This window comes from Neopsephotus bourkii, unplaced genomic scaffold, assembly GCF_033783945.1.
Source record: "Neopsephotus bourkii isolate Nb327-2 ecotype Australia unplaced genomic scaffold, CSIRO-AGI_Nbou_v1 NB_1768, whole genome shotgun sequence".
NCBI lineage: Eukaryota > Metazoa > Chordata > Aves > Psittaciformes > Psittacidae > Neopsephotus > Neopsephotus bourkii.
The window spans coordinates 53,178-74,479 of record NW_026902242.1 but is presented as its reverse complement, the minus strand read 5'-3'; the positions used below and the strand labels follow the sequence as shown (position 1 = coordinate 74,479).

Sequence of the window (21,302 nt, the reverse complement as noted above, 5' to 3'; positions counted from 1 at the left end):
GTGCATTCCAACCCCTTGGGGTGCCCAGAGGGACCCCCATCCTTGCTACATTGAACAGCCACAGCCAAAGGGGAGGCTCATGGCGTGCCGGAACCTGCTGGAGAGCAAGGAATGGGGTGCCCACGGGGTTCGGATGAGGAAAGAGGAGCGGGAATGAGCTCAGCTCGCTGACTGTTCCCTCCTCCAGCACCTGCAGGCCGAAACCCATAGGATTGGTGTCGCACCGGGGTACGGAGCCCTTTGGCGGTGCGGGGGCTCCCGGATGGGAGGAGCATCCTCGGATTAGCGCAGGTTGGAGGGGATGCAGGAGCCCGCGACCCGGAGCTAGGGGCGGGCTGAGCCCCGGCCGTGCTCCGGCCCGGGGCGGGCTTCCCCCCTGCCCGCCCCTCCGCTCCGCTCCGCTCCCGCCCCCCGGGCCGAGCCGATCCGAGCCGCGCCGCGCCGTGCTACCGGCACCGAGGGCACCATGCGCACAGGGTGAGCGCTGCGATGGGGGCTGCTGCCCCGGGACCCCGCTGCACCGGGACCCCTCTGCGGGGGCAACCGGTGCTAAAGGGATACCGGAGTTCGGGGGTACCGGTACCGCGGGAATACGGGAGTTGGGGGACACAGGAACTAGGGGGCACCGGTGCGCGGGAATACGGGAGTTGGGAGGCACCGGTACCATGGGGTCATCGGAGCTGGGGGCACCGGTACCGTGGGACCCCTCGAGCTGCCAGGGCAGCTGCGGGCTGCAGGAGTGGGGTGCACCCCGGTCAGACGAGTGGGTGTCCCCCGGTAGCACCCATGGGTGACCTCTTGTTCTCTCCTTCCCTTCCTGCAGGTGCCCCCCAGGGAGGCTGCTGCTCCTCGGGCTCTTTGTCCTGCTGGTCCCCGCTGCTTCCCAGGAGCCCGGTAACGCGTGTGGGATGCTGGGGAGGGTCCTGGGCCCCTTTCCTGTCTTGGAGCCCCCTGTCAGATGGGATGTGCTGTGAACACAGCCCTGCTCCTTGCTGGGGTTGTGTCTCATGCTATGCCTGGTCTGCGGTCCCCAAAGGGGAGGCTGCTGGAGGGAGTTTCCCCCCATACATCCCTTGTGGCCACTTTGGGGTCCCACGGTACCAGGGCCAGGATGCTTGAGAGAGGCGCCTGGCTTTACCGTGCTGCTCTGTTCTGGTTGTGGGACACACGGGATAGCGTTGCCCTGAAGTGGCCATGCTCCACGTGAGTGCTTTCTGCTGCGCCTGCAGAAGTCCTTCCTGTGTGACTCCCTGTCCTTGGAAGCATTGCAAGCGGTAGGAGTGTGTGTCTCAAGGGATGCGACCCCTCCCACACCCATTGCCAGCTTTCCCCTTGCCTTTAGAGCTCGTCTCACTCTCTAGCTGCTCCTCATGCCCTGGGAGACAGGAATTCTGCACTGACTCAGCTTTCCCTATGGGGCGTGAGAGCCGGTTCTCCCACTGCCTGTGTGAGCAGTGAACTTTACCTCCCCACCACAGCAGCTTCCTCCTGGCTGCCTCCTTTGCAGCCGGGCTCTGGATGTGTGCCCGGTGCGAGGGAGAGGTATGGCTGACACAGGGAGCTCCCCATCCCATTCACATTCCATGGACCCTGTTTGCTAAAGCAGCTGAGCTGGAAGCAGAGGTCCAAAAGCAGATGAAGGGTGGCTTTCCCCCAGGGTGATGTTGTTCTGCTTGTGCTAAGTGTTGTTACAAGGCTCGTGCCACTGTATAGGTAGAGCAGGACATGCTGGGAAGTGGCTGCCCCATGTACAGACAAGCTGGAAGTGGGACAGGAATCAATGGATTATGTAGTGGAGTAAGGCTTCCTGTCATCTAGGAACAGCTCAAGCACAGCTATGTGCAGCCTGGCTCTGCTGGCAGCAAGGGAAGAGTGGCTTGGGCAGGGGGATGGCCCAGCATTCCCAAAGCGTGCCTGGGAACACTGGGAGAAGCACTCCGAGTGCCCCAGGCTGGGTTTAGATGCTGCTGCTTTCTGTGCCGTGGGTGCTTCCCTGGGGACTGCAGAAACAAAGCTCCCCTTGGAGGTCTTCAGAGACGGGAACATCATTCCCATGTGGAGTCCTGAATTGCCTATTTAGGTCCCTGGACACTGTCCAGTGTGGCCAAGCTGAGCCGGAGGGCTGGGAGCTGGTTTAACAGTGGTTAACTCAGAGCTTTCTGTCCCTTTTCTGCCCTTCTCTAATCACTGCACAGCACTGGGCACGCAGGGACCCTTTGCTGAGCTAAATCTGCATCGCACAGCCTCTGAGTAACCATCCCAAGGTTTCCCATGGGATGCAGAGGGGTTAAACACCTCACCGTGGTGCCCATCTCACCCAGCTGACTTGGCTGTCTCCCAAAGGCAGGCTGCGAGTCGGGTTTGGAAGGAATTTGCAAGAGGGGTTGGTGTGGCTTTTGTTTCTCTTTCTTGTGTGTGTGTTTTTGTGTGTTTCCTTCCCTTGGTTCAATGTCCAAGGGCTGCAGGGCCTGTTCTGCCAGCCCGCCTTTGTGATGGCTCCTGGGGAATGTTTGTTCTGAAGGGCTGTCCTGGCACGGAGATAACCTTTCTGTTTAAATGCCTTTGCTGTGCGCATTTAGGGGCTTAACTGGTCCTGCCTCGTATCGCTGGACCTCTGCGATTTCTCTTCCAGAAAGGGAATGGGGATGCAGCGAGGGTGTCGCCACGGGTCCAGGGATGGGGATGCTGTGAGGGTATCGCCATGGGTCCAGGGATGGGGATGCTGTGAGTTTATCACCATGGGTCCAGGGATGGGGATTCTGCGAGGGTGTTTCCATGGGTCCAGGGATGGGGATGCTGTAAGGATATCGCCATGGGTCCAGGGAGAGGGATGCTGCGAGGGTATCACGATGGGTCCAGGGATGGGCATGCTGCGAGGGTATTGCTATGGGTTCAAAGATGGGGATGCTCCAAGGGTATCTCCATGGGTCCAGTGCTGAGAGCACAGGGGAACTGTGACATATGTAGGGCTATGGGGAAATCTCCATTCTCAGGATGAGGACAGGGATCCGCACTCATTGGGGTTTACAAAGCTGGCCAGACTCACCCCAGTCTGTGAGCACAGCCTGGCTTCATCCATCTCCCCCTGTGCTGAGTTTCTGTGCATCACTTTGGGGCTGGGATGTGCTCAAGTATCCAGATGTTGGCTGGTGTTGAGGATGCAGGCAGCACCTTGAGGGAGTCAAGCTGCCTCCTCCTGCTATTAAATATAGTGGGTGCTGGAGCCACTTGCTGCTGGCATAGAGGCTCCTGCCTGGCTTTATGTCCATCTCCAATGGCTCCTCAGCCTTAATGGCTGGAATTCCTTGCAAGCGGAGATGAAACAGGCCCCGTGAGGGTTGGCACTTCCCGGCTCCAATGGCATCATTTGGCTTCTGATACTGCTGGGATGGGCTGGAGCAAGCAGGGAGGATGCTGTGCTTGGGAGGCTCTGCGGGCCTTTCATCTCCTTATCAGCTGCTGGGACTCCTGTTTGTTAAGCCTTATCTGGGCTGCTGCTCTCTGCTGTGGGAGCTGGTGTGGAGAGGGAGAGCCTGGAGGAAGCCAAGCCTGCAGATATCTCCCTGCAGCACTACGGGTGCTCCGGGTCTATCCCATGGCAGATGGATCCCATCCTCCCTGCCCGCCCCGAGGAGGAGGATGCAGTGATGTAGTCCCATTTGGATGGTGCTTTGGAGCTGGAAATGAGGTTTGAAAAGAGATGAAGTAGTTCTGCAGAGCGGCTGCTTTCTCCAGGCAGGAGTTGTGTAGAATCATGGAATCACACAATGGTTTTAGTTGGAAGGGGCCTTAAAGCTCATCCAGTTCCAACCCTCACAGTAAAGAACCTCTTCCTTATATCCAGCCTCAACTTTCTCTGTTTAAAGCTTTCTTCACCTCCCTCAGAGCAAGGAACCTTTTCAAGCCCCAGTCCTCATTGTCTTGGTGGGTCTGCAGGTCTGTACCTGGGTTCGGTTCATCCAGAACATCCTTCTCTGAGCACTCTCACTTGATTTTAGCTTCACATGTGGGCAAAAGGAGCAGCCCAGGTCTCTGTCTCCTGGCCTTATGGGTACCAGGGTCTCCCTCCCCACTGCATGTCCTGATGGGGATGAAGGGCTGAGATGCTTTTCCCTATGGCAGTGGGAAGATCCTGCACACATGCACACACACCGCAGTGATCCTCCTGCTATGAATAGCAGCTTCTTTGTGACATTGGTGCTTATTTATTTTGGTCTATAGCTGGGATAACTTGTGATATGTCAGTACAATTTGGGAGCTGTTAGACAGCAAACCTGAGCACTTGGAGGAGATAAGGAACATGTTTTGCAATCCTCTATCAAGCATTATCACATATGGCTTATAAAAAGCCTTCAGCTGATAACTGTGCTGCTGGGAAACAGCATTTTCTATAGCTGGGGGGAATGCACTGCTGCTTTTAAAGGAGGTAGGAGCAGGGAGCAAGCACAGGGGATGAGGACTGACCCAAAGCCTATGAGCCTGAAGCCCACAGAGGATGCTGTAGACCTGGATGTGCAGGCAGCATGGCCAGCACTGTTGTGGGTGTCTTGTGGAGCTGAGGTTTGTCCCATGTCCAATGGGATAGCGAGGAAGAGCTGTTCTTCATCCCAGCTTGTGCCATTGAATGCCACTATGGTGCCCTTCAGTATATGTGGGGCAACCTGCTCTTCTACATAAGCCCACGGTATCTCACCCTCAAGCGTCTGCAGTCTTATTGATGTACCTGCTCTTGCACTGACATAGAACCACATAATGGTTTGGGTTGGAAGGGACCTTAAAGCTCATCCTCACAGGGAAGAGCTTCTGCCTAAGAGCTCATCTCAGTCTCCCCTGTTCTGGCAGGTTAAAGCCATTCCCCTTGTCCTGTCCCTACAGGCCCTTGTCCAAAGCCCCTCTCCAGGTTTCTTGGACAAAGTGCTCCAGGTAGGGTCTCAGGAGAGCAGAGGGGGAGAGCCACCCCTCTTGGCTTACTGGCCATGCTTTCTACCTGCCCTACTCTTCTTTGTGATCTTGGTTTAGCTTATTGTGCCTTGGACTTGTTAGTGCTGCTGGGAGGATGGGGATCTGAGTTTCCCGTTGCCCATGGGAACTCCATGGTCCATGCTGATGTGAAACTCCATGGTGCATCCTCCCTGTGCATGTTTCTTACCTGGTACCTCTCTGTCTGCCTGGGTGCTCCTGTGGCTGTGACCGATTCATCCACCATAACAAGCTCCATAGAGCCCAAGTAACTCTTCATGTGAGTAAAGTCCACACAGAACCCTCTAAAGCCAGGAGAGATGTACCAGGGAGGTGGGTTCAAGAGAAGTACCTGTCCCATGTTTGGGAGCAGAGGGAGAAGATCCTCCATCTTTCCCACAGTATTCCAGCTCAAGAGATGCTCTGGGCTTGGGGCTGCACTGCAGAGGGTGATGTCTTTGGGAGGATGCCTGCACATGGGGAGGTAGAGGAGGGGCTCAGCTGTGTCAAGTGCTTGTGTGGGACCAGTGAGGGTCCTACCTACACCTTGCTGCTTCTGTGTTGTTGGGTGTATGCAGCACCAGCATTTCTCCTGCACCACACTGCTCTGTGGTGACTGTTAGGGGTGATGCTCTGAGCCCTGATGTAACAATCCCAGTGAGTGTACTGTGTCTGTTCCAAACCCTGAGAGTTTTCCAAGGAAAGAATGGATTCTGGTGTTTCCATAGAGAGCTCAAAGCGCTAAAGGAGATACCTGGGATTAAGCATTGAGTGTGTATTAGCAGCCCATAGGTATGGGATTCATAAAGCATTTTAACCATCTTCCAGCATATCTGATGACATTTGAGAAAGGGCTGGAGATGAATCCTTCCCAAGGCTTTTAACGTGGGACTTGATTATCCTGGAGAGCTTCTTGCCAAAGACATAATTGAAGCAAGGAGCTGAACAGGATTAGGAAGCAGTTTAGACATTTAATACAGCTAACAGGGGCTTCCGGCCTTGCCTTCATGTGGGTTTGGAGCTACTGGGAGCAACGTGAGAGCAGAGGCCTCAAGGGCAAATCTGGGTTATGTAGGGTGGGAGCAAGAGAAGGATGTGGTGGTGGTGGGAGCCATCAGAACCTGGGAAGCTCCTGGCTGATCCATTCTGGCATGCTGTTTGTCCAGCACTGGGTTAATGCAGGGTTGCTTGGACACTTGGGAGGCTGTCTCTATGGTTGGGAAGCTCAGCTCCACCACTGATGGGTGAGTGGGAAGCCTTCGTTAAAGAGAAAGCCATTGGGTATCCTCTTGTGATGGAGTAGCCGGATGTCCCGTATCCCTCCTGGTCCCCAGGTTGCCTGTGGGATCAGTGGCAGCTTATCAGTTACACATCTCGGTGTCATTCCATATGTGTCACTTGTGTCTGTTTCCTTCCCCATTGGCACGTACGGAAGCAGACCAAACAACCCAAAGGCTCATAAACCCTTTGGGATGGTTTCCATAAGCACAGTTGGGGTGGCTTTTGCCTCCCTGCAAGTGCTGGAGATGGGGAGCATCCCACCTCAATGGGGCTGCTCTGGGGACAAGGCTCCAGGGACTTGCTGTGCTCCCAGGCTCTGACCAGCAGCACTATTTGGCAGGAGCATCCCCAGTGGTGCTTTCTCAGCAAGCAACATCTGGTCCGGAACATCCCGTGTCTGATGGGTTTTCGGTTGAAAAGGTTGCTTTTGTGGAATTTTTATTGCTTTTTCTGGCATCGTTTCCCAACCCTTTTCCAAGATGGAAATTGGTCATTAGCGGATTTTATTGTATTCTTATGTTATTCCCAAGCTCGAACTGCTGGTTTCCTTCTCCCAGAGGGCTGGAAGATCAGGCTGTTCCTCTGACCCTGTCCGCAGTTTGTGGGAGGCTGCTCCAACAGCCTGGACTGGGAATAGCAGCCAGAGCACCTGGAATCTGCAGCTTGCCAGCCCAGCATCACTATCCCGATGCTCTTCCCACCATCACCACTGGCATCAATCTCCGTCAGCCTGATAATCCTTGAAGCTAGGATGTTTTGGGATGCCGTGAGTGTGGTTTCCCCCCCAAAACTTCAGTATGGCCATCACCCTGTGCACCCTGTCCATACATAGCCTGGAGGCAGCATCTTCTGTGGTGAATGGGGGCCAGTGCTGAGCTCCACCTCACCCTATCCCCCCATCTGTTCTCTGCCCTCTATTGGGTGCTCTTAGTGGCCCTCCAGCCCCACATCCTGGTTACCAGTGAGCTCAGTGTTGGCACTTGTGGGAAGATGTGCCTTGTCTTGCTGAGGTCCGTTGCTGGGAAGGGGCACTGATGTGTGCAAAGTGGTGATGAAGAGATCTGCAGTGATATTCAGCTTAACCCCCTTGAATACTGGGGAGTGGGAGAAAGTCCCAGCCCCTGGCATTGTGATGGAGGAAGGGGTGGATCATGTGTATGAGGATTTGTTGGCTTTTAATGCATGACTTGGTTACCCACTTGTTGTTTTGGAGCTGCTTCAGGGACCTCCGTGCCTGGTGATATTTAATCTCTGCCTGGGCACAAACCCATCACTCCATTCCCCATGGGCATCCCTGGGGCAGAGGTAAGCCTGGGCTGGTTCTTCAGGAGCCTCTCTTCACTTAGAAGCCTGGAAAGCAGTGCTCATGGAGCTGTCTCCTTATCCCATGGCTGTGCTCTTGCCTACCAAAGCCCCTGGAGGGCCGGAGGTCAGGTCAGGGATTTGCTTTCCTGATGGCTTTTTGCAGGGACAAGGCTCCCATCCCTGGGATAGGAGACAGTGCTTGGATTGTAATCACAGAATCATGGAATGGTTTGTGTTGGAAGGGACCTTAAAGCTCACCCAGTTCCAACCTCCTGCCATGGGCATGGGCATCTTCCACTAGAGCAGCTTGCTCCAAGCCCCTCTCAATCCTATTGCATCTTTTTGGTGGGGAGATGGAGACATGAGGCCATAAAGGTGGCGGGTGTGAGGGAGCCCCATCATCTCCCCCTGCGTGTGGTACCCAATGGGCTGGGCTGGGCTCTCCATGACATCGCTTAGTGAGGCGGGATGTGAAAGAGGATCGCTTAGTGAAGCGGGATGCCACATGTCTGTGGCATCACCAAGGTCAGTGTCTGGTCTCACAGGGCTTGGCTGGAGATAGCGTGGTTGTCCTGGTTCCTGCTGGGTCTGATCCAGCACTGGAGCTGCCCCGATAGGCCCCAAGTGATGGATCTCCTCATGGCTCCTTCTTGACCTCAGCTGCAAGAGTTAAACCCATTTACAAGGGGCCCCCAGAGGCAGCTCCTGGAGGTAATAATCTTGTTTTAGCTCTTCCTCCCTGCCTCTTTTCCCCTCCTAATTGCAGAGTTGACATCGTCCCCTCTCATGAAAGGCTCTTTTGTGGGCTGGGTTGCTGGGCAAAGCCAGGCCTTGGCAGCAGGTTGCAAGACCCGGGTTCGTCTCCTGCACATCCCTTGCTGGCGGCAGGTAGTGAAACAGCTCTTTCAGCAGCAGCGATGGCTCCTTGGCTCCCATCTGTAAGAGAAATGAGACAAAAATCAGCTACAAAAGACCCTCTTAGCCAGTGGTGCCCGATGCGCGCCCTGGTTACACCTCACAGGCAGAAAGGTCAGCCAGTCTAGACACTAATCCAGCAAGGGTTTCTTCCCCCCGCGGGTGCCTTAGCAACAGGATTAATGCCGTGGTGTAAGGTGGACGTTGTTCAGGTCTTACTCCATCCCAGGCTGGTGATCCGGATTCGTGCCACTCTGCATGGCTGGGCACAGGGAGAGGTGGGCTTGGATAAACCACTCTTACGGATGTTTTGGCTGGCCTGAATCCATCAGGGATGGGTGGGTTGGTGGTGAAGCAGCTCTGCCCCCCAGACCAACAGTAAGCCTGGTGTGGGGAGCACGCTGGGGTGGGATGCTCCATGGTACAACCCTTGCACCAGCTCCACCGTGATCCCACAAGGAACTTGGGACAGTCAATCTGACACGGTTCTCTCAGAACATCCCTGCACCCCAGTGCTCCAGTCTCCCAGTACATTCATCCCCAGTGTGCAAGAGGTCGCTGTGCAAGGGTTGCTGTCAAGCTCCTGGCATCAGGGTGCTGCTGATGTGGTTTGGGCTGATGAAGCACACCGGTAGAATCCCATTTGCTTGGGAAGGGAGAAGGAATGTTTCCCATTGCTTTAATTGTGCCATTTAACCTCTGGTGCACTGTTGCTGTTCAGTCTCTTCAGCACTATGGTTACACTGCCTGGACTGGGTTCAGGATGCCATGCGATGGGGGGATTGCAGTGGGTACCACAGGGTGTCAGTGGGTCAGAAGCCCCTGCCTGCTGATAACATTGACTCGTTTTAATCTCAAGTCCTTCCTCTGCTTTTCCTGTGTCTCCATCCGGGTTTTCTCCTGCCCCTCATAAGGGCCAGGAAGCTGTGCATGTTTTCATCCCTTACTTGCTATTCCCCCCATCCTGTTGTGCTCTGATATCATAGAATCACACAATGGCTTGGGTTGGAAAGGACCTTAAAGCTCATCCAGTTCCAGACCAGGTTGCTCCAAGCCCTTGTGTCCAAGCTGGCTTTGAACACTGCCAGGGATGGGGCAGCCACAGCTTCTCTGGGCACCCTCACAGGGAAGAACTTCTTCCTTATATTCAACCTAAATCTCTCCTCTAATCTAAATAGCTGAAGTCTAGATAAATAATCAAAATCTCTACTCTGAATGTCCAATCTAACTATCCCTGACAAGGGATGCTTCAAAACAGCCTCCTCTGGGCAGAAATCCAAAGAGCAAAACATAGGTTTAATCTTTGCCTCTGGCCAAACAAGTGATGGAGAGGAGCTGGCGTTGACCACTTTAATCAATGGGACCTCCTCCATCCTTCAGCATCCTTAAAAGCAAGGTGCTGGTCCAGTGGCAGGGCTCATTCCCAGCTTCTGTGCTCTGGCTGCCAGCTTTCCACCCTGCAAGCAACCACATGCTTTCATCAGGTCCTGGCTGGGCTCCAGTGCTTTGGGAAGGGGGTTTCATTCACCTCAATGCCTGGCTGTGGGGACAGGCTGGAGCTTGCCTGAAGCCCCACAGCATAGCTCCGCCTGCCTTGATGGGGGAGGTTATTCCCCTTTTCCTGCAGCTGGGATGGGTTAAATGGGGTTTGAGGAGCGGTTTCTTTTGCTCTGGGGTGCTTAACCCCCAAACCCACCCAGCCAAACAGGCTGCGGGGAAGGCAAGATGTTGCTCCGCTGATTTATGGGGGCTTGTTTTTTGGCTCTTTAATCTTTACAGGTCACTGCTAGCATTTGTGGAATTGGCCTTTGCTGCAGGAAAAACTGGTTTCCAGCTTTCCTGTCAGGAAGAAACTCCTGCGAGCGTGTAATTCAAACGCAGGAGTCAAAAAAGGAACCCAGACAACTCACCCAGAGCGGCTCTTGTAGCCGGGTCCTTCGGTGAATGTGGGTATATCCTGCTTTGCTCTGTCCTTGGCTGTGCTGCCTGCAGCCTGAGGCAGACAAAAACCGTTTTATCCCCCTTTTCCCTGGTCTTTCTGACTCAAGCACCAGCATGCAAAAGAAAACCAACCCCAAACCCTACATTGTGGCTATGGAGGGGGGGTTTGCTTTGATCCATCTTGGCTTTTGCTGCATTCCATTGCTGTGTTTTAATGACTTCAGGGTTTTTAAATGTCCTTCAAGCAGCCAACTGTGCAGATACAGAGATTATGGGTGTTCAAGTGTTCAAGGCCAGGTTGGACACAGGGGCTTGGAGCAACCTGCTCTAGTGGAAGGTGTCCCTGCCCTGTGGCAGGGGTTTGGAACTGGATGAGCTTTAAGATCCCTTCAACCCAAAGCATTCCATGACTTTTATTATCCAGAGGCACTTTCCACTACTTCTTATCACATTATTTGAACCGATGCCAGCACCACGCTGGCCTCCTGGAGTGCTGGGGAGGCTGGGGATGTGACTCCCCCACCCCATAAATGAGAAGTGATGGGTCTAGTTCATCCCCATTACAGCCCCCTTGGAGCAGGGCAGCTGCCTGCAAGGGCTGATCCTGGGGGTTCAGGATCCCTGAGGATGCTTGAGCTTTGCAGGAGGGAAGGAAAACTCTGTCTCCATGGGATGATTGCATTTCCTTTGCACTTTGCTGCCACACAGACGTGGCTATTTGGTAGGGGACTGTTGGTTCATCTAGGGTGGCAACGGGTACCATTCATTTGGGATGGGGGGGGTTGGGAAAGACCTCCTGCTCTTTGGGGCACCTTGAACCCCAAGCAAATCCATTCCAAACAGCTTCTTTTCTTAGGGATGACTAAAAGGAGGTCCCCGATGACATACCCCATGGGGCTTGCTTGGCCTTTCCAGCCCGCCCCCCCTTTGAACCCTGTGGTATGTGAATTTCTGCTGGTGTCAGAGGGTCGGCAGCAGCAAAATCCCTCCCGGTTAAAGGGTGGGAATACCAGTGTGTGCAGCTTGGGATAATTACCAGTTGTCAGCAAAACAATAGTGGCATTGTAGGGCAGGAGCAAAGGGAAAGGGCCCCGTCTTGAGCGTAATGTTACTTTTCTATTTATGTTGCCATAGGCTTTGCTGAGAATCGGCCCTATTCTCTCTAATCCTCCTCTTCAGGCATGCCTGCTGCGTTTTGTGTGTGGTTTGGGCTTGGTTTTTAACCCTTGGCATCCCGGAAAACAGCTTGAAGGGACCCATCTCTGTGTTTGCTTCTCTGGGCACCCTGTGCCAGCTCCTCACCACCCTTACAGGGAAGAGCTTCTGCCTTATATCTAATCTAGATCCACCCTCTTTCATTTTAAAGCCATTCCCGCTTGTCCTGTCACTACCTGCTATAGTAAGAAGTCCCTCTCCAGGTTTCCTGTGGGCCTCCTTTAGGTATTGGAAGGTCTCCCCAGATATAAGGAATCCCTATCTGCATGTGAGGAAGAACCAAGTTTACACCCATCCTTGTTCTTGACATTTGCCAGGTTATAGATGGTAAACTCCAGTATATTAAAGCTATTTAGTGACATCGTATTTTGCTTAAAACCTGAGTGATTTGTTGAAAAAGGGAACTGATGGCTTTTGGTCCCCGTCTCCTGCGTGTGCTGAGAACAGGATCTCTTGTCTGACATGTTCTACTGTTGGTTGGCAAGGGATGATGCGTTTTCTGGCCTCATCCCGGCTCCTCTTGGCTTTTCCCAGTGCTCATTCCTTCTCTCCACTTTTATGGACCAGCAAAGCAGCTGCTGACACAGTTACCCATTCAACCCCTTTAATGCCCATCTCCAGTCTTTTTAGGTCCTTCTTTTTAGGTCTTTTTCTCAAAAGACCCAAACTTTGCTGCTTTATTTTCTGTGCCCTTGGAGACATGGACTTGTCGTCCTGGGAGGGAGTGGGAGATTTCAGCCTTGGCTGACATAGACTTGTCATTGCTCAGCTCACATTCAAGGCATTCAACTGATTTATTCTTCCCCTTAGCCTTGGGTAGGTTCAAGGGCTGGATGGCACTTTCCCTGTTAAAGTGGCCCTTTATGCAGGGGGGTGCTTTATTATTGCATTTAATCCCTGCTAACAAAGGCATTAAATAGATTTGACCCCAGCATCCACCCCCAAAGGGCCTACTGGGCTTGTATCCCCACTTTGTGGGGACTGAATGGCATGGAGCATGGTGCCCTGCAGCTGCAATGGGCTGAAGTGGGATGCGATGCCCAAGCAGGATTGCCAAGCTCGGCTGCCTGGTGCGGAGGGAGCTTTGGGAATAACAGGGAAACGATGCCAAAGCCAGCAGCACAGAACTGTTGCAGCAGCATTGACCACCTAGCACCCAGTATTGGGATGCAGGATGGATGCTGGACTGCTCTGTTTGCAGGTACGACTTCTTTTGGTGGCTCTTGTGTATTTTGTTCAGTGAATTGGTTTTCTTATGTATTTCTTATGTGCTGAAGCTGGGAATGGGCAGCTCCCAGCCTCCATGTGCAGCTTTCAGAGCTGGCTTAACTCTGATAGTGCTGCTGCTCAGTGACATTGGGGTGTCCCAGCGTGGTTGAGGGGCTTCATTGGCTTCTCCATTGCATGATGCTAAAAGGCTTAATTTGAGCTCTTAGAACACATACCCTGCCTGGGTGGCTTGTCCTCTGCTTTGCTTTCATCCCAAACCATTCCATGATTCTATACCAGCCCTCGTCTCCCCTCTACCCATGGCACAGCATTGGTGCCACTGTATTTCCGGGTAATTAAGTGGGAGCTGGGATGCACTTCCCAGCTGCATTCTCTTATGGAGATGGCGACCGAATTCCTCTGCACTCACCGGGGCAGCGCCTAGGCCTGCTTGGAGCATGGTTGCCAGAGCTACCGGAGCCCCCTGGGCTATGTGCCGAGGCAGGAATGCCAGGAACGTGATTGAAACCTGGGGCTTCCCAGGAGCGGGGCTCCCAGGCTGAGCAGGGCCTTGGTGGGGGGTGAGTCTCTCTCCTCCAAGGAGCAATTAGTCTGCAAGGTGATTTATTAACACAGGGGAGGGTGAACAAGGGGGTCGCATTCCTTCCCTCACCTTATCTCTGGACTGTCAGTTGGCCCTGGAGGGAGGCAAGTGATGGGAAGCAGAGCTGGTGGCTCCCATGGCGGTGTGCGTGTGGGTCTGCAGGTCACACCAAGCTCACCTTGTGTTTTAAAGCCTTGGGTTTGGCTGTGTGTGGGGATTGATGGCTCCTCTCCACCATCCATCCCTTGTGGTCGCTCAATGCTGTATCCTCCTGCCCGCGGAGGTCACCAGCATCTCTTGGCTGTGTGTTCTGCAGCTCAGGGCTCTTTTCTTGGAGGGTAATGAGTTACAGGGCAAACTCAAGCTGCCTTTGGTGAGACGTGCCCCTTGGCATGCTCTTCCCTCGGGGACTTGACCCTGGTGGTATTTTTAGCCATTCTTGGAAGGAAGGTTGTTTGCTTTGCGCTTTGCTTGCCCTGCACTGCCATTGCCTGTGTGATGTCCTGTGAGGGCTGACAGAAGGACTCTTTAGATCACAGACTCATAGAATCCCAGTAAGGTTTGGGTTGAAAGGACCTGGAAGCTCATCCAGTTTCAACTCATTCCCATGGGCAGGGACACCTCCCACTAGAGCAGGGTACTCCAAGCCCCTGTGTCCAACCTGGCCTTGAACACTGCCAGGGATGGGGCAGCCACAGCTTCTCTGGGCACCCTGTGCCAGCGCCTCAGCACCCTCACAGGGAAGAGCTTCTGCCTTATCTCCAACCTGAACTTCCCCTGTATCAATTTGAACCCATCACCCCTTGTCCTATCGCTACAGTCCCTGATGAAGGCCCCGCTCCAGCATCCTTATAGTCCCCCCTTCATATGGTGTTGTAAGTAGGATGGATGCTTTGGCACAAGCAGGTGCCTCTTGCCTTTTGCTTTGGGAGGAGGATGCAGTTAGCAATGGAGATCTGGCCATGGCCACCCTCCTTCCCCCCTGATGTTATGTGGTGGCTCCCCACAGCAGTTGTGACATTGCAGGTTTTATCTGATGGAGGAATTTGCCGGGAGGATTTTCCTGGCTCTCTGTGAGTAACTGTTTAGGAACGCTGTGATCCCCAGGGATGCTGTGCAGCTGGAGGCAGGGCAAACACTGCTCTGGAAGCAGCAAACTCTCACCTGCATTGCTTTTAGGGCAGTAATGGATGCTGTCACACACACTGCCTTGGTCCCCAGCCATCCTCTGCCTTCCCATGTCCCTGGCTGAGCGCCCACCCCTGGTCCAGGTCCCACTGTGTCTCCCCGGGGGCTGTCTCTGCATGGGAGGTCAGTGCTCAGGATGTGGCAATATCCTCGGCACACCGCTCCATGGGGGCCTTTTAGTGTTGTTTGGGTATTTAGATGAAGAGAGGATTAAAGTCCCAAACAGCGATAGGATTTATAGATACCAGCTGCTGCTGACAGGCCCTGGATTGCTCTGCTTGGTGCATGGCTGCGCCTGTCTCCAACGCAGTGCCTTCCTTTCCCCTCTGCTTTCCTTTCCCCTCTGCTTTCCTTTCCCCTCTGCTTTCCCATCCTGTCCTATCTCTAGTCCCCTGTCCTTTCCCCTTTCCTATTCCCTTTCCTATCCCTTTTTCCTCTTTTTCCCTTTCCCTGTGTTTGCGCCCAGGGCCTCACCCCCATTATCCTTCATGCTGGTCCCAGGGTGCCATTTCTTGGAGCAGAGATATGGGGTTCAAGCACAGCTGCTCTAAAGGTACTGGGAACATTTGGGAACACTGTTAGTGGTACCCAAAAGCAGGAGGTGGTTTGCAGCCCCCCTGCCTGGGGCTGGGGAACTTGCCAAGCAGAAACTGCATCAAAACAGCCTGGTAATGAGTGAATTAGTTCATTAAAGCCCCCGGTCGCTAAGGGAGGCTCCCTTGGAATTGTGCCATGGGGACGCTGTGAGCTCCATCCCAAACCGCAGTCTGGATCCCTGTGCTCTGTGACCAGGAAGGGCTGCAGGGATGGGTGGGATGCAGCACAACGGGTGTCCTGAGGATGCTCCCTCCCTCTGCTCGGCCTGAGGCTCCCTCTGCTGCCCGCCTGCCTTCCTGGGGGATCCAGCCTTGGGCTCTGGGGTCGGGGTTTGCTGAGCCGGGTTGGGGCAGGGCCCCCCATTTCCAAAGGCCATGGGCAAAGCAACCTGGAGCTGCAGGGCTGAAACCTCTGGGACAAATATTTTCCTCTTCTTTCTCCTTTTTCTTTCTTTCCCCCTCCCTTCTTTCTCTTTTCCTACTTTTTTGTCCCTCTCTTTTCCCCCTCCTCTTTTCCCCCATCTCTCTTTCCCCTTTTCCCTCCATCTCTCTTTCACCTTTTCGCTCCTTTTCTCCTCTTCTTCCTTCATTCCCTTGTTCTTTTTCTCCTTTTCGCCTCTCTTTCCCTTTTCCTTCCTCTTTTCCCCCTCTCTTTAATCTTCTCCTGGGACAGGACCCAGCTTCCACTGGTCCAGTGGAAGGTACCCCTGCAGGGAGCAGCACAGCCTTATTCCTCCTATTTGAACTTGCTGTTCTTAAAGGTCTTTCCCCACCTAGCTTTTCCCACCATAGAACATGTAGTTCTATGATTCCCAAGGGACCAGGTTGCACCAGCAGTAGGAAGATGCAATCAGGAGGGAACTGGGACCATACCGAGGGTCCAGTTTGAGTTTTAAGCAAGTGGAAGGTCACGATGAGCTTGTAGCAGCATCCCTTGGAGCATGCCAAGCACTTTAGCCTTGAGGAAGGTAAAACAAGGGCTATTCTCAGCTCTGTCAGCGTGGCTTCTGTTTGAAGGGAGTGTGGTACGTCCCCTGTCTGGGTGCTTGGTCAATGGCAGAGCACACTGCATCGGGATGCTCCAGTGCCACCAGCCCCCTCTCCCAACCCTCCTTTTCTGGTACCCCTTCCCCTGGAGGTGTGCAGTGAAACGAAGATCATTGCCTTAATGAGGGCTGGCGGCCCCGCACACAGGGAGGTTGCTGCTTTGCTCTGCTCCACTATCATGAGCTGCTTAATCCCAGCAGAAGGGAGAAATGGGGATGTTTTCCAGCTGGGCATTGTGTCTGCATGCCCCAGCATGGTGCCACTGCCAGAATCCTCGTGGTTGAGATGAGGCAGCTCATCAGAGCTCATGATGCTCCCTCCCTGGCTCTGGGGGATGCTGTGCAGCTATATGGGGGGCTTGGATGGCATCCCCCCTTATTCCCGAATTCCCAGTTCAGGAACATCAAACTTGCCCATATGTCTTCCCCACCAGTGGGAGAAGAGCAGCAGTCACCAGTATCCCTCTTGGATGTGCCAGGGATGCAGAGGAGTGGGAAGAGGGACCTGGGGGTTCAGTCTGGAGAAGAGAAGGCTCAGGGGGGACCTGATCACTCCCTACAACTGCCTGACAGGAGGATGGAGCCAGGAGGGGCTGGGCTCTGCTCCCAAGGAACAAGGGATGGGACAAGAGGAAACAGCCTCAAGCTGCATCAGGGCAGGTTTAGATGGAGCTGAGGAGCAATTCCTTCCCCAGAGGGTGCTCAGGCATTGGAACAGGCTGAACAGGGCAGGGCTGGAGTCACCGTCCCTGCAAGTGTTCACACACTGTGGAGACGAGGCCCTCGGTGCCATGGGTTAGTGGTGGCCTTGGCAGGGCTGAGGAGCAGCTGGACTGGATGAGCTTAAAGGGCTTTTCCAACCTGGCTGATTCCATGATAGCAGCAAGCTCCTGTCCCAACAGGTCCCATCACTGGGGCAGGCTGGCTCCTTTCATCAGGTTGATGGGATCAGATGAGCTTTGGGGTTGGGGGGGAGCTGTATGGAAACACTGACACACAGACACGAACATGTCCCACACTCAATTAGTCGTGGGCTGTTCCGCACCGCGTTCCTGTAACAGCATCAGTCACGGGGCGAGCCTGTTGGCAACAGCATCCTTGCTGCACAGGCTACTATTTTGAGGGGAAAACTGACACGTTTCGCTTAAACAGCAGTGTGGGAAATGTTGTGTGAAGCAAAGCAGACATCTGGGCATTCGCTTCAGTGCTTTTCTTGAATAGGTCTCATCTGGAGGAGCATCGGGGTAGTTTCATCTTCCCACTCCATATGGTGGGACCACATTAGTGCAGACTGCAGCTATCCTGGTCATGCAGAGGGAGCTGAAATGGTCACCTTGGCACTGGAGCTGAGGAACAATTCCTTCCCCAGAGGGTGCTCAGGCATTGGAACAGGCTGAACAGGGCAGGGCTGGAGTCACCGTCCCTGCAAGTGTTCACACACCGTGGAGGTGAGACCCTCAGTGCCTTGGGTCAGTGGTGGCCTTGGCAGTGCTGGGGTAAGGGTTGGACTGGATGAGCTTAAAGGGCTTTCCCAACCTGGTTGATCCTGTGATTTATAACCCTTCTCAGGGGTGCTTTTTGAGCCATGGAGGTGACTTGCCCAATGTCACAGCAGTGTGTGGTCCATGGGTGTGCTCCATCCCTGAAGGGCACCAAGGACTTGGTGCTCCCCAGGGTGGTGAAGCAGCACTGATGGGAGGAAATGGACCAGATGAGTGGATCTGGGGGGGATATCCTTGAGGAGGAAATCAGAGCAACTGAATTTTCAGAGGCATGGGAGAGCACCCAGGGGAGATTTTCATCCTGGGCTTCAGGAGCAGGACAAGGGGTGATGGATTCAAACTGAAACAAGGGGAAGTTCAGGTTGGAGATAAGGCAGAAGCTCTTCCCTGTGAGGGTGCTGAGGCGCTGGCACAGGGTGCCCAGAGAAGCTGTGGCTGCCCCATCCCTGGCAGTGTTCAAGGCCAGGTTGAACACAGGGGCTTGGAGCAACCTGCTCTAGTGGAAGGTGTCCCTGGTTGGAGCTGGATGAGCTTTAAGGTCCCCTCCAATCCATAGAATCCCAGGCTGGGATTCTATGATCTATGCATATTTGAGGCTGCTATCCCTCACACCTCCTGGTTTTGAGACATTGCTGGCTCATGATGCTTATGGGGGGGGGGAATACTGCATGTTCTCCCCTCACCATCCTGCAGCAGCACGTGGGTGTCCTGGCCCTGTAACCAAGCTGGGAAAACAGCCTGAAACCACTTTGGGGACTTGTGTTTCTGACTGGTGGAAAACTTGGGAATATTTGTTGGGATATGGGCGTCTTTTCCCCCTTGTTCTGTTTTGCTTTGAGTTCATCACCTTTCCCTGGTGTGAAAGTCATGGGACATGTGTGTTGCACTGAAGCTGGGTATCAATGGGGACCCTCACACAGCTTGGGAGGGATGGGATTTAGGGTGCTTCTGGTTGGGAAGGAGTTAAAACGCAACGGCGGCAGCAGCATGAGCTGGGGCAGGGAACAGGGTGTGAATGAGGGCTGGCCGGGCTCCAAAACAGAGGTTTTGGGGGGCTCAGGTGGGTTCCCAGCTGGGAGACAAGGCTGTGCTGGGTGTTGGGAGGCCGGCATTCTGAAGAGGAGGGTTTGGCAGGGCCACTCCTCCTGCTGCTCCGCTCCGGTTTGAAGGGTCGAGGAGACAGCAATGTGAGTGTTCCGGGATCCCGGCTGGGGCAGTACTGCCTCTTCCCCCTTTTCCTTCGCTCTCCGGAGCAACAGGGATCATTTTCCCTTCCTAATGGCCCCACTTTGCTTGGGGGTTCTGCTCCTCCTGGCTTGCTGCTTCTCCTCCTCTTCCCAAACAAATCTCCTGGACTGGATTTGGAGCACAGCAGCACCCGGTGAGGAAACGGCAGCACCGAAGACTCTCGCCTCCACGGCTGCTCCCACTCCCAGCGCATCCCTGAGGATATGGGGTGAGCAGCTGGAGAGGGATGTCACCACCCCACAGCACCAGGAGCCGGAGCCGGGCACAGCAGCACTCATTGGTGAGGGGACTGCAGCCAAAACCAGTGGGAATGCCACGAGGCTTGTGGAGAGCACCACACGGGCACTGGCGAGCATCGCTTCTCCCCACAGCACGTCACCTACACCTGGGCAGGATGAGGCCAGCAGCTCCACCAAGGACCTGGGGATGGAGAGCACCAAGGACCCACATCTCTTTGGGATGGGGAGCACTGAGGACCCACAGCTTTTTGGGATGGGAAGCACTGAGGACCTGCCTCTCTTGGCGATGGGAAGCACTGAGGACCCACAGCTGTTTGGGAAGGGGAGCACCAAGGACCCACATCTTTTGGGCATGGGGAACACTGAGGAGCTCCTGGGGACGGGGACCCCTGCAGTGCCAGGGACATGGGTGTCCTTGCAGAGAACAGCAGCTCCCCATGCAGGTAGTGCTCCTTTTCCTTCCTCTCCAGGTGACAGTACCCATGCACAGGCAGTGCTGCCTGGGGACCCTATGGCACATCCAGCCCGACCACTCCATGGAGCATCACCTGCATCCCTGAACCCATGGCACAGCACTTACCGCCCGGGGCTGGCACTGGCTGGTGTGAATGGGAGCTGGAGCTCTGCTGTGCCTAATGGGAGGGCAGATAACGGTGTGGGTCCTCCTCTTCTTGCTCACCCCTTGGGTCCTCCTGAGTTTGATCTCCTAGCAGCCACTGCGCGACTCTACAGCAATAGAGGCACAGGGCTCGCATCCTTCTTCCCTGGATTGATGCCACCAGCTGCTCACTGCCAACCCATCCCAACCCAGCTCCCCTTCTGCAGCGTGCTGGGCACCAGCCACTTCACACTGCCAAATTACCTGCGCCACAGCACCGAGGTGGAAGTGCAGGCAGCTTTGCATGAGTGGGAAGGGCTGCTTGAATCGCAATGCCATCGCTACCTGGAGTGGTTCCTCTGCTTGCTCCTGCTCCCTGGGTGTAGTGCTTCGGTCCCCATAACCCCCCCACCATGCCAGGGCTTCTGCGAGGCCATCAGAGACCTGTGTTGGATGCACTTGGCTGGTGGGCGCCTGCCTCTGCCTTGTGATGCTCTGCCTGCGGAGGATGGAGGGTATTCTTGTGTCTTTATTAATGCTTCTGCAGGTAATGTGGCTGGGTGATGGCTGGGGTGTTTGTGCATCTCCCCTTCCTAAACTCTCTCTGGGTTTTTAGGTGCATGGGGGTGCTTCTGCATTATCCCCATGGGATGCTGCTGAGTGCAGTATCACTTCTCCAAATGAGGAACGCCAATAGATTTTGTCCCCCTCCACAAGGCTGAGTATCACCATCCCCTCGGGCTGTTTTGTTCCCCCCATCCCTCATGAGACGCATTGAAAGGCAATATCCCAGGGGGGCCAGGACAAGAGATGCTCCCTGATGGCATCGTGCTGGCATTGAGGGCCAGGTTTGCTGTGTCCTGTCTGTTCTGGGAGCAGGGTGAAGGATCAGGATCCTGGTGACCACCCAACCATGGTGGTGAGGAGGCTTCAAGGTGACCCTCTTCAAGGTGCCTTCATGCTCCCCTGTCCTGGAGCAGTCCTTTGCCTTGGATTAATGATCTACCCAATGGCTAATGTTTGATCCCCTCCTTGCTTGGCAGGAAGGAGAGGTTTGCTTCCCCTCCAGCTGGGTTGTGAGGTGGTTGTGACCCTCCTGTATGTCAGCCATGGACCAAGATGTGCCCCTACAGCAAGGAGGTGAAAGGAAGAGAGCTGGGGGAACACAACACTGGTACTTGGAGCAATGCAATTGGGCTGTAAGAGCAAGAACACAGCTTGAGATGGAAGCAGGAAGGGAAGGATGGAGCTCACTGCTCCCCCCACCAATGAATGAGGCTGTGTTCGGTCCCCCTATGCTGTTGGCTGACAGCCTGAGGCTGCCAACCAGGAGCAAGGAGATGCCATCAGAGGGGTGATTTAATGGGGGGAAGGCAGACAAGGGTCACAGTCATGGTCCCCTCAGTGTCAAAGCAACTCTGTTCGATGGCTGACCCTGGGGGGCCTTTGGTGGGAT

The 21,302-nt window shown here is 54.6% G+C and overlaps 1 protein-coding gene across 2 annotated transcripts in view; it reads left to right on the top strand.

The window, feature by feature from the left end:
* The first annotated feature begins 430 nt into the window (after window positions 1-430).
* Window positions 431-21,302, top strand: part of COL18A1 (collagen type XVIII alpha 1 chain) — a 36,612-nt gene continuing 15,740 nt past the window's right edge. Inside the window, exons 1-2 of one of the 2 annotated variants that reach the window (XM_061379281.1) lie at window positions 431-477; window positions 824-894. In XM_061379281.1, the coding sequence (XP_061235265.1) occupies window positions 467-477; window positions 824-894 (82 nt within the window). In that variant the 5' untranslated portion in view covers window positions 431-466. Of the gene's footprint in view, window positions 478-823; window positions 895-18,894; window positions 19,692-21,302 lie in introns of those variants that run through there. The other variant, XM_061379280.1, reaches the window with a different exon arrangement.